This window comes from Rhododendron vialii, chromosome 13a (assembly GCF_030253575.1).
Source record: "Rhododendron vialii isolate Sample 1 chromosome 13a, ASM3025357v1".
Taxonomy (NCBI): domain Eukaryota; kingdom Viridiplantae; phylum Streptophyta; class Magnoliopsida; order Ericales; family Ericaceae; genus Rhododendron; species Rhododendron vialii.
In genome coordinates, this window is record NC_080569.1 from 23,637,077 (window position 1) to 23,650,076 (window position 13,000).

A 13,000-nucleotide genomic window follows, 5' to 3' on the forward strand; every position below is an offset into this window, starting at 1 on the left:
GGAAAACAAATAAATAAAGAAAATAATTGAAAATTAAATAAAAATATTCAAACTGAAAAGAAAGAAAAGGAAATAAAGAGAAAAAAAAAAGAAAAAAAGAAAGAAAGAAGCAAACTGGAAACGGGGGGGTGGTGTGGGTTGCGGGGGTAAATGAGGAAATGAAGTGTGGGGTCGGAGGGGGTGGGGGGAAAGCAGGCCTCTTCAAAGCGGTGGGTGTATTGTAGCTTTTCCTTTTTCTATATAGTATATATTACTTGCAATGAGTGGGTGTGTATTTTGAGACATCTCCAAATGAAAAGAAGGATAAAATTATGGTTCGGAGGAAGTATTTTATTTGGATAATATGCCCATCGAGTCTAAAAAATAAAAATTTCAAGATTATTCAAGGAGATATTTTTTTTTGACCTACGAGCATATCCAAGTAGGACCCGGGGACCCTGTAATGACCTGAGTATCCAAGTAGCTAACTTGTTAGCCAGAGTGCACTTTAGGTTATAGGAGGAAGGATCAAGGATGTCAAGTGCTCAACTCCTCCTCCGATGAGATAATCAAACTATTCTAACATTAATATTAACATTTGCCAATCAAAACAAAAATGGTACAAATGGTGTTTCGTTATTTTTAAGTTTTGTCTTTGTTTGGTATAAAGGCCACTTATTGTATGAGAGAAGAACAACTGAACTTGCTATATTAAAACATAAAAGAATAAAAACCCAATTTTTTGGGTTAGAAGTATTATTAGGACATAAAAGGACAACTCAACAAAAGGTTAGTATCGTATTACAATTTAGTAAATTGGGTTCGGGCTTTGTAGTGAGGGTGTTGTATCATGAAAGATTGGTTAGGGATACAGTACCTCCAAATTCGTGTATCTTGAGATTTAAGTTTTCCGAGTCTAATCATGACAAGCCATTCCTTTCAAATTTGGGAGCTGTGGCTAGGGGTCCATAGTATAAGGGTTTATACCATAATATAAGGACATTAAAATTTTTCGTACAGGCTCTAGGACATTTGGCTTTCACCTTACAAAAATACCCTTATAGAAGAACGGAAACAAAAACCACACACCCTTTGTATAATTATAGGTGCAATTACATTTTGCCCCATGCTTGCTATATGCACTCGAATCAACGGAGCTTCAGAACAGCTCATGAATCAACGACGAGGAGGCGACGACATCTGATCGTCTGTGGTCTGGCGTCTTCGTCAACGCGGCGATGGCAGAGCTGTTCTTCGCCGAAGAAGAAGAGTAGCTCTACCGGAAAAGCTATATTTGGAACATGAACGATTTGTCGCCGGAGGTCTGTGAAATGGTAAATAAAAGCAATGAACCTCTCTCGATCTCGATTAACCTCTCTTCAATGGAGGGAATTGCCGAGGATTTACCGTCGAGAAGATCGACTTTAGTAGTACCAGTGGTCCAATACCACCACCTGCCCTGAGTTATTGTTGGCCCTTTTAGGAAAAGCAGAGGAAACTTAACAATTAGTCTCAAATTCACAAACTACCACTACAATATCTCCTTTAATAAATAACTAACCATTTACTTGTAAGATTTGGAATAAGAGTAATGTTTTATTGTTTATTCATTTTATCTTGTTTGACTTTCTGGTGTGTAAGAAATAAGATTTTCAAAATGTAGACATTTTTATTATTCATAAAAGCAACAAATAAAGTTATCCAAAATAAAGCAATTTATTTATTTTATTCCATGTAACTTTCAAAATAAAACAGCAAATAACATTATCCGAAATAAATCAATTTATTCCAATCTATTCCTTTTTTTTCCCTCTAAAATAAAGCGACAAATAACGTATCCATTGAAGTTGTTGGCATACAATACAGTCCAAAATTCCACAGTTAATCACATTTGTTTGTGTTCTTATCAAGATTTAAAGAACATATTTTGACACTTATGGTTATCTGTTGATGTTGTTAGCATACCACACAGTCCAGAATTTTGCAGTTAACCACATCTGTCTGTATTTTTATCAAGATTCAGAGAACATATTTTGAAACAATGCGGCCATCAAAAAATTTTTACTCTGCACGATTTTCGATAATTTTCTCTATCTATCTATCTCCACTTATTACATCAAAAAAATTTCTCAAAACCAAACAAAAGTAAACTATTCCTATCAATACTTCTCACCAGTTGAGATTTTCAAGAACACAACCAAGTCAATACTCTAAATAGGAAATATTACTCAGTGCTCATCCATCCATACACATCTAAGAGGTTCCAATTTGCATATTAAAAAAATCCATATTCAAATACGCATTTAGATTTAGTGGATAGTGTCTACTAGTAGTACATACCAGTAAATCACTTCTCTCTCTCTCCCTCTCTCTCTCAAGTGTGTGAAGCATTGGTGGTAAAGTACAGTTCTTCTTCTTTGACTCCTGACATCTCTCTCTCGCCCGATGGGCCCATCAACCACCAAATGTTCTAGGAGGAGGCTGCGTAATTCAGATTACCAGATTTCTCTTTTGAGATCGGCGAGGATGCGAGGCAATAGTGAACTTTGACCACCGGCGAACCTGGAAGCAGAGACCAGAGAGCTAGGCGTTGCACAGACGGTGAACTCTGGCCATCGGTAAATCTGGGAGCAAAGACCAGAGAGCTGGGAGGAGAAAGTTCAAATTGATTTTTGGGAGAGAGAAGAAATGATCTTTGAATATAACAGGGGCAATTTTGTCAATTTGGGGATCTTAAACTCTAAAATTAATTCATTAATGGACTCCATACCTTACAACCACTTAACGTGGGCTAAATGCCTTATTTGGGCTATTCTTTTGGACTTTAGCCCAATTTGTTGTTCAAATTTAGAGCAATTATATAGTTGGCTCCCTCTGTATCAATTTTCTGCTTCTGCCATTGGCTAGGGCCGAGTATGAGAGGCCTTAACTTCTTGACTTTTTTGGTAATTTTGCTAGTTTGGTTTCTGTATCCTTCGCGGTATACAAAAAAAAAAAGATTTTTATTATAGGGAATGACTTCAGTGTCCCCGATCATTTTGGGGACACCGTAACTTTTGGCATAACAAAATCATTATGAGCATAAAAAAAACTTATTACAAGCATAACAAAACCATAACAAGGCATAACTTGTTTGTTATGTCTTGGTTGGGTTTGGTTGTCTTGGTGGTTTTTTGGATATTCCTTAGTTATGTCTTGTTTAGGTTTTGTTATCCTTGTAATAGGTTTTAGTTATGCTCATAATGGTGAAGTAATGCCAAAAATTACGGTGTTCCCAAAATGATCGGGAACACCATAGCATCATCTTTATTAGGGAATGACTTTGGTGTCCCCGGTCATTTTAGGGACACCGTAACTTTTGCCATAACAAATCAATTATGAGCATAACCAAAACCATAGCAAGGCATAACTTGTTTGTTATGCCTTGGTTGGGTTTTGTTATGTCTTAATTGGTTTTTTGGATATTCCTTGGTTATGTCTTATTTGGGTTCTGTTATGTTTGTAATGGGTTTAGTTATGCTCATAATGGTGAAATTATGCCAAAAATTACGGTGTCCCCAAAATGACTAGGGACACCATAGCATTACACCATAGCATCATCCCTAGTATCTAACTTTGGAAAACCACTTCACTAACTATTTGTAGTCTGAATTACACTGGAAAGGTAATTGCCGATGTTGCCAACCGGGCCTCGATTGATGACTCGGGCAAGAAATTCGCGACTACACAAGCCAATTACTCAGCGCTTCAATCGGTGTATGGACTAGCGCAATGCACGCCGGATTTATCTGATGATGCTTGCAATGGCTGCCTTCTGAATGCTAGGTCGAAGCTTCCTGATGATGCAAAACAAGGAGCGAGAGTTCTGTTTCGGAGCTGTTATGTCTGGTATGAGGTGTACCTGTTTTTCAACGCTAGCATCGGTGCTGCTCCGCCGCCGCCGCCACCTTCGTCAGTCCTCACTCCTCCTGCAAGCAGCCCTGGTAAAACTCTCTTTTGCAAACCATGGATATGGAATTTAATTTTGAAGTTTTTAGAATTGTTAAGGACCTTATCAATAATACGTTGGGAATGACTTCGGTGTCCCCAGTCATTTTGGGGACATCGTAACTTTTGGCATAACAAAACCATTATGAATATAACCAAAACTCATTACAAGCATAACAAAATCATAACAAGGCATACCTTGTTATGCCTTGGTTGAGTTTGGTTATGTCTTGGCTGGTTTTTTGGATATTTCTTGGTTATGCCTTGTTTGGGTTTTTTGTTATGCTTGTAATAAGTTTTAGTTATACTTATAATAGTGAAGTTATGCCAAAAATTATGGTGTCCCCAAAATGACTGGGGACACCATAGCATAATCTTACGTTTGCCCTTTTGTTGCATATTCTCGAATAAGTTTTGTCAGTGAAACTTGAAAGAAATTTTCTAATGCAGGAAATGGGGGACTCTCATCGCAACAAATCATTGCCATTGTCGTTCCAATTTGCGTCGCCATTATGCTTTTCATAGCAGGCTTCTGCATCCTAACTAGGAGGGCGAAGAAAAAGTATAATTCCCTAAGAGAAGACACTGGTAAGAACTAAGAACAGGGGAAATTAAAGAAAGAGAAATAGAATGAGAGGGATCTAAAGAAAGAAAGAGATTGAGATGGATCCAAAAACTTCTTCTCGTCTTTTCTTGTTTTGACAATTTCTTCTTGTTTCAACTTTTGATTTGTTCAGTCGGGGATGACATATCAGCAGTGCAGTCTTTGCAATATGATTTGGGTACAATTCAAGCTGCCACGAACAACTTTTCTGACGATAATAACAAAATCGGTGAAGGTGGATTTGGTGCAGTCTACAAGGTCTTTTTTTTTTTTTCCAAAAATGGTTTGACAGTTTCAGAGGTTGTCGTACTTTGGATGTAGGAGTTTCACGGGATATTTTGTATTCTCAGGGTTTTCTTCCAGATGGACAAGAAGTAGCTGTGAAGAGGCTATCTCGAACCTCAGGGCAAGGTGCAACAGAGTTCAAGAATGAGATGGTATTGGTAGCCAAGCTTCAACATAGAAACTTAGTGAGGCTACTCGGATTTTGCTTGGAAGGAAAAGAAAAGATACTCATTTATGAGTTTGTGCCCAACAAAAGCCTCGACTACTTTTTATTCGGTTTGGCAATCTAGACTACTCTGTGTTATATTGCTTGTTACCTTTTCTGGCAGAAATGTAAATCCAATAATTAATTATCTCAAACACACAAACATAGCTGAATGGTTTTCTGTGAAAACTGAATAACAACTTAGAGATCAGACCACGTTAATGTCTTCTGCTTGTGTCTAGAAAACTGAATAACATACTGCGTATTATTCCTTATTTCCTTACTTCTTACTTGAACTTGCATTTGGATCGATCAATGCACAGACCCATTGGAGCAAGCGAAGTTGGATTGGTCAAGACGTTACAGGATAATTGGAGGGGTAGCCCGGGGGATGTTGTACCTTCATGAAGATTCACGACTTAGAATTATACACCGTGATCTCAAAGCTAGCAATATCTTGTTGGATGGTGATATGAATGCGAAAATATCAGATTTCGGCATGGCGAGGATCTTTGGAGTTGATCAAACTCAAGGAAATACAAGTCAAGTCGTTGGAACATTGTAAGTAGTGTCATGCATCCCGCATGTTCGTTTTTCTATGGTTTGCAGCAGAGGGCGCTGACTTTACACGATCTCAACTGATGCATCATTTTGATTTACTTAAAACCTAACCCTTCAGTTAAACAAATAGATCGATGTGCTGTTTTGCCTAGTTGCATAATGAAAATTTATTGACTTTACTATACTGAGAAATGATTCTAACATTCCTCTTCTTAGAATTCTTAGAATAATAGATCTTACGTATATTGTAGTACTTGTGATTTACCTAATTACACTGAATTCTTGAAAATTTTCAAAATTGTTAGGATGATTTAGTAAACCAGCAGTAAGAAAGTAGTGTTATTATAAAAAGGGACGTGCTAAATCAGTTTGGGTACTTGTTAAGAAAGTAGTGTTTCATGTCTCATTTCATCCGAAAAGATAGTTTCTTTTCATTTCCCATTCATGATTAACTGGTAACGGTGACTTGCAGTGGTTATATGTCTCCGGAGTATGTAACGCGTGGACAATTCTCTGTCAAGTCCGATGTGTTTAGCTTCGGCGTCTTAGTTCTGGAGATCATTTCTGGCAAGAAGATCAACAACTTTTACCAATCAGATGGTGCTAGGAACCTTCTGAGCTATGTAAGCTTTTACCCATACATTTAATTGTTACTTCGTCAGTCTTATATTGCTAGTCTTCTATCAAATTTAGGGATATTCGAATATGTATCTCCGCATCAGAACTTCATTTTAAAACTAAAACAAAGGATTAATGATATAAATAATGTCTATAAAAAGGAATGCAAATTTATCCATTAATTACATGTCCTTTTAGAAAGTTAAATATCCCGAAAGAGACCAACAACATTAGACGTAACCAGTAACCCGAAAAAACAACAACTCGACACGAGGAGTACCATACTTTTTAGTGCCAATATCATCACATCAACGGTTCTACATACTGATTTGTTGCAGGCTTGGAAGCTTTGGAGGGATGGAACACCCTTGGATTTGATGGATCCAACTCTTCAAGGGTCCTATTCCAGAAATGAAGTCACTAGATGCGTTCATATCGCCTTGTTGTGTGTCCAAGATGATCCGGATGCCAGGCCCTCCATGGCAACAATAGTTCTGATGCTCAATAGCTATTCTGCCACGCTGTCACTTCCTCAACCGCCTACATTCTTAGGACGAAGCATACCGGGGTCAAATTTTCTCAAAGCGATAGAGTCGGACCAGTCTATGAGCAACTCAGCACAGTTCTCTGTGAATGAAGCATCAATTACTGAGCTAGGCCCTAGATGATGTGACAACGTCTAGGCAAATACGAAGTCAGGTTTGTTTTTACGCCGTGAGATGAGTAACTTGGTGACTATGCGCTGGGGCATAGAGTATGTTGTATTGCATCTGCACAAATTTTATACATATAATGTCTATCGGAATTAACTTCCACAGAGTATATCAGTTTTCACCGGTTTGTAAGATACTTTCATAAGCGTGTATTTTGAGTCCAATATGACGAATCGCATGTTGTGATGTTCATGGAAATAGAACTGTGGATGTACTCGGCATTCTGTTTGGGAACCAAGTAAAATCAGTGTCTTCCATTATTTGTTTTTTTATTTAAGGAACTTATTACTTATATAGGGTCCTGTAGCATAGGGGCAAGGGTCCTGTCAAGTGGGTTTTCTGCCAAGTTTGATCAAGTTGGGACCATTTGTGGGCCTTTTCTAGGCCCACAATAATGATCGGAACCATTTACTTCTTAGAGCTTGTTGAGAACATTGATCACATCAAAAATAATGTTAATCGGATATCATTTGATATAATTTCATAGCGCATTAAATTTGAAAAAAAATGAACGGTTTCAATCATTGTTGTGGGTCCGAAAAGAGCCCACAAATCCAAAAATTGACCAAACTTGATAGAAATGCACACTTGACAGGACCTTGCCCCTGTGGCATAGACATACTTAAGTCACCCTCCTTGTGGGTTTGAATCACTATATCTTCTGAAATTTGAAAAAACCCAACAATATCTCCTTATTAAAACGAAACACATCTTTTATGAAACTTAATCAATAACTGGATTCAAAACCCTAATAAATCCCCCCTCTCTCTCCCTCTGGGTCGAGACCACTGCCATCACTCCACACATCTGCCCCACTTTCGCCGATCAACCCCAACGTCGATGCCTGCCTCATGGTTGCTGACTGGCGCAGTCAAATCCATCATCAAATCGGCTATCTGGAATTCGTATTTGAGTTACTTAATTTTAGATATATTTGTTCCGTTTCAGTTTCAGGTGTAACGTATTTTACACCCATAGTATCATGATTCATGAGTGACATTTTTCATTCCCGTCCAATAACTATTTGAACTTGAGGTTAATAGTTGCTTGTGGTAAAATGATTTAATTGGTTATTCGTCGCTACCGCTTCTTGGGATTACTAAAACATTTATCACTAAGGTTTGTATTCCAAGGATTACTTAACACAAGAAGAACAATTATAATATTCTACACACAATAAGTGAAACTCGTTACGACAATTAACCATGTCAAAAATACGTTGATCGAATATTGTTTGTTATAAATTCGAATCACATTTATATTGAGATAAATGGGGAAAATGAGTTGTGATCTCGCATTGTTAACTTGTTATCCTTTCTTGGTCAACGTCTATGTCCTCTTAAATTATACCAAATGATATTTGATCAACATCAAAAAAATGTGATTAATGGTTTCAAGTAGATCTAAAAAGTGAATCATTTCAATCATCGGAATGAGCACCGAGGCGGCAGCCAACAAGAAAGTTCAGTCCATTTAAGGAGCTATATCCTTAATAATTTACTTGATGTTGGAAGACACGAGCAGTATCTTTAATCATGCACAATAGTTTTTAATGAGAGGCATATGATTGTCGGGATTAGGGTGTCAACCTAATTAGAATTCCTTTATTCCCTTGTATCTATTGCATTTGATTACTAAAATCTTACTTTTATCGTAAAAAAAAAAAAAATGAATACTTGAATATGGGTAGTTAGAATGAATATTTGAATGCGGGCAATTTTCCATCTTGTTTCTTAGCTTTATTTATTGGCGCATTAAAAGTAGTAGTAAAAACAATTGCATGATCTTAATGGAGGGAAAAAAGTAGTTTACTCTGTGTTCTTTTTTACTTAACTTATTCATTCATTTAGTGTGTTTTATTCGTTTTTTCTGAATTTTTGTTAGATTTGTGTGATACTTTTTGGATTAATTATCCGTCTCGACGAGAGAAGTCTAAAAAGTACAAAATTATGACCAAAAGTAAAAGAAAGTTCAGTAAAGATAGAAAAAGTATCAAACAACTATCTTACTTTTCTAATTTGTCTCGCCACGACGAACGACTAATCCCAAAAATTACGATGAAAAGCTAAATAAAAAGTTACGAAAAATAAAAAATACCGAAATAAATTTCAAACTTATAAGTTGAAAAGAACGCAGCCTTACATGGTCCAGTGAACCTCAAACGATCATGAAACTCACCTAATTTTCCAGTGGAAGTTGTTATTTCATCCCAAACACCCCTGCATTGTATTAAATTTGTTGGAAACATTTTGGGTTATGATAATGGGTGGCCCTAATCCACGACTACTTTTGTTGAAGCCACAACACTTTTATGTTCTTGACAACTTTAACACCCCACTCACTTTCTCCCTCTCTCTACTTCTCATTTACAAATCAAAATATGCCCCTACATATCTCTTTTCACAAATCCCACGATCCATCTCTTCCTGATCAGAAACCCACTCCCCGCGTTCCCTCCCTCCCTCCTTTTTTCCTTTGTGCATGCACTCACAAGTCTGATCAACCACTGTCCCGTTCATCAATCCCAGAAACTTGCCCGAATTCTCTAGGTATATACCTCACAGAAAATCGCCAAAAGCCCACCTCGTCTTGTACAAATACCGACTACTTTGTTGATGATGTTGGATCAACCTTATTCGATATATCCTTTGGGCTTTGATACTCACATTTCGGAATGACGTGATAATCGAAATTTTGTGGGGAAAAAATCGTACCCATTGGTGGAAGTCATCGATTTGATTTTGATTCTGAATCTCAAAATGATGACGTTGATTGCAATTCAATTGTGAGGGGAAAAATCAGTAGTCATCTGTGGAACAAAACTCGTTTAAAACTTTTGTTTTTGGTTTAAGGCTTCAAGCAATATGAACTGTAAATTGAAATGGAGGCAGAGCTGAGGAGAGGTGGATTTTTGGTGGTCGTTTGGAGGGAGGATGCCCAATGTTCGAATTGGTGAAACTCCAAAAATAGGCATGCTAACTATGATCCGGGTTCCAAATGGGGAAGAAGAAAGGAGAGAGAGAGAGAGCATGGTTAAAGTTGTCAAGAACAAAAAAGTGTCTTGAACTCCAACAAAAGTAGTCGTGGCATTAGGGCCTCGTAAAACGAAAATTAAAGAACGGAACATCCTTGATAAGTAGGAAATAACCTCCCAAGGTTAGCCCAAACCAGGAAGCCTAGCACAACATGAAAGGCCGTGTAGGGGACCTAGTGACGCGAAGCTTAGCTTGAAGAGCTGAGCTCAATGGATCAGCCCAAGGGCAAAGGTCATCCCAAACCAAAGTGCTCACGAGCACAGCCTTAAAGGCTCAAGCTAGAGTGCCAAGAGCATGAAATCTAGCCTATAAGAGCTAGCCTCTATTAAACTAGTCTAAGGACGGAGGCCAGCTCATAAGCACAGCTCATAGAAGAATACTGAGCTCAGCTCACTAGGTGAGCTCGGTAAATATGACAAACCTACAGTCAAAGACTTATAAAATACTCAATGGCAGAAATTCGTACAGTCTATGAGACTCATAGAATAGCCAGGACTTTGTCTCGTCCGAAGAGATTAGGCCACGAGTTTTAGAGGATAAACACAAAGATTCATCCACCATGAAGACTCCTAACCTTGATGACAAATGCAGAGTCCAAAGGTGAAGGGACTCCTCAAACCGGATAATGACCTAAGAAGTCCTAGGAAAGGAGGACACTTCAACCTATTTCTGTCATGTGCGGATAAGCCCAAGAGGTCCCAGCACCGTAAGGACTCTTAACCTGATAAGCAGGTACAAGAGTCCAAAGGTGAAAGGACTCCTCAAACTTGATAAGGACCTAAGAAGTCCTAGGTAAGGAGGACACTCCAACCTATTTCTGTCATGTGCGGATAAGCCCAAGAGGTCCCAGCACCGTAAGGACTCTTAACCTGACAAGCAGGTACAAGAGTCCAAAGGTGAAAGGACTCCTCAAACCTGATAAGGACCTAAGAAGTCCTAGGTAAGGAGGACACTCCAACCTATTTCCGTCATGTGCGGATAAGCCCAAGAGGTCACAGAACCGTAAGGACTCTTAACCTGATAAGCAGGTACAAGAGTCCAAAGGTGAAGGGACTCTTCAAACCTTATAAAGACCTAAGAAGTCCTAGGTAAGGAGGACACTCCAACCTATTTCCGTCATGTGCGGATAAGCCCAAGAGGTCCCAGTACCATAAGGACTCTTAACCTGATAAGCAGGTACAAGAGTCCAAAGGCGAAGGGACTCCTCAAACCCGATAAGGACCTAAGAAGTTCTAGGTAAGGAGGACAGTGCAACCTATTTCTGTGATGTGCGAATAAGCCCAAGAGGTCCCAGCACCGTAAGGACTCTTAACCTGATAAGCAGGCACAAGAGTCCAAAGGTGAAGGGACTACTCAAACCTGATTAGAATCAGGGGATTCCTAAGGTAAGGAGGACACTCCAATACCTATCTATACCCGCCACGAGCGGATGAGACTTAAGAGTCCCGGTCCCAAGGGATTCCTCCCAAAATGCCTATATAAAGACCACATCTCCACCTCACAAAGTTACGCAATGCAAAAACTACAGAACTCATACTCAGTCTATACTCTCTTCTAAAACCGATCGACTGACTTAGGCATCGGAGGGGTGATGGCGACAGCCATGTCGGTGCCCATAACTTTTCTGTTTTGTATTGCAGGTCGTTAATCGAGCATGCAGAAAGCCATTTCATCCGCTGAAGGACTAGATGGACGGTTGAGGTATCCCTCTTCCGGAGGTGACCAAAAACCACTTCATCAATCCTATTAAGATAAGAGTAGTCAAATGCCAATAAGGATCAGATGTAAACTAAAAAATATTAGTTCAAAGCTTAGCGATCTCTTAGGGCCAGGCAAAAAGAGAGAAATATCTTGGGAATTTTCTTGTCCTGACGAGAATGGTCTGTCTTTGATCGGACTGGAAAGGAAAATAGTCGAATCACACGTAAGTTAGCTCAAATGTTCCAGACCATAAAACCCACACAAAAAAAAAAGAATAAAGAAAATAAAAAAAACTTACGAAAAACTCAATTGATCACGTAATCAACTCCCGTCCGCCTCTCTCTCTCCCCCCCTCCACCCAAGACCATAGAACCCACACAAAAAAAAAAAGAATAAAGAAAATAAAAAAAACTTACGAAAAACTCAATTGATCACATAATCAACTCCCGTCCCTCTCTCTCTCTCTCTCTGAATTCTCAAATACTTTATCCACACCCAGCACCCTCTCTTTCCCTCTGTACCAGGGAACACTACAATCCAATTCAATACACTACGGACTTCGACCACTTCCAAGTCAAGTAGAGATACAACCATGATTTCCAATCTACCCGGTCCACCGAAAAATTATCTCTTCACCCTCTCCCAATCTCCGTTTTTATCAAAATTAAAACCCCCTAAAGCACGCTCAGGTTCTCCAGAATGGCTAATCTGCTCCCTAAAATCCCCAGAAACAAGGCTCTGTTTGTTTGCACGGTTTGCTTGATCAGCCTCTTCCCAATAATCAAAGCCGACCCAATTCTCGTATTCATAGAATGCTCAAACACAACCGTTGCCACAACTAGTACCTACGCCCCAAACCGCACATACCAAACAAACCGCGACACCTTCTTCTCCGTTCAATCCTCCCACTCCAACAACGCATCCAACGGCTTTTACAGCTTCACCGCCGATAGCAGCCCACCCGACATCGCCTACAGCCTCTTCCTCTGCCACCGTGTGTCAAGAATGCGTTGTTTTCGTTACCAGAGATGTAGTCGAATGATGCCCGGGTCGAAGAGTGTAACGACCCATTCCATCTTTGTACAATATTGTCTGCTTTGGACGTCCAAAGCCCATAAACTTTCCAGTAGGTCACCCATCCCTAGACTACCCCAGGACGAGCACGCTTATTTGTAAAGTTCCTATGCGCTTTGGCCTACCCTCACGGCTTTAAAAGATCTTGTACAAGTAGGATGGATCTTTTCTTATAAACCATGAAGTGCCCCCTCTCGACCAGACGGAGCCTGCTTCCTGTAGTACTGCCGGCCACCGA

At 39.2% G+C, this 13,000-nt stretch overlaps 1 protein-coding gene across 4 annotated transcripts in view; it reads left to right on the forward strand.

Moving 5' to 3' along the window:
• The window catches only part of LOC131313374 (cysteine-rich receptor-like protein kinase 10), a 98,296-nt gene extending 91,084 nt beyond the window's left edge, over positions 1-7,212 (forward strand). For 2 of the 4 annotated variants that reach the window (XM_058341661.1, XM_058341654.1), the window contains exons 5-8: positions 4,921-5,131; positions 5,384-5,621; positions 6,094-6,244; positions 6,578-7,212. In XM_058341661.1, the coding sequence (XP_058197644.1) occupies positions 4,921-5,131; positions 5,384-5,621; positions 6,094-6,244; positions 6,578-6,907 (930 nt within the window). In that variant the 3' untranslated portion in view covers positions 6,908-7,212. Of the gene's footprint in view, positions 1-3,624; positions 3,963-4,416; positions 4,555-4,703; positions 4,829-4,920; positions 5,132-5,383; positions 5,622-6,093; positions 6,245-6,577 lie in introns of all 4 variants that reach the window. The other 2 variants (XM_058341662.1, XM_058341664.1) reach the window with 2 other exon arrangements.
• The last annotated feature ends 5,788 nt before the right edge of the window (positions 7,213-13,000 follow it).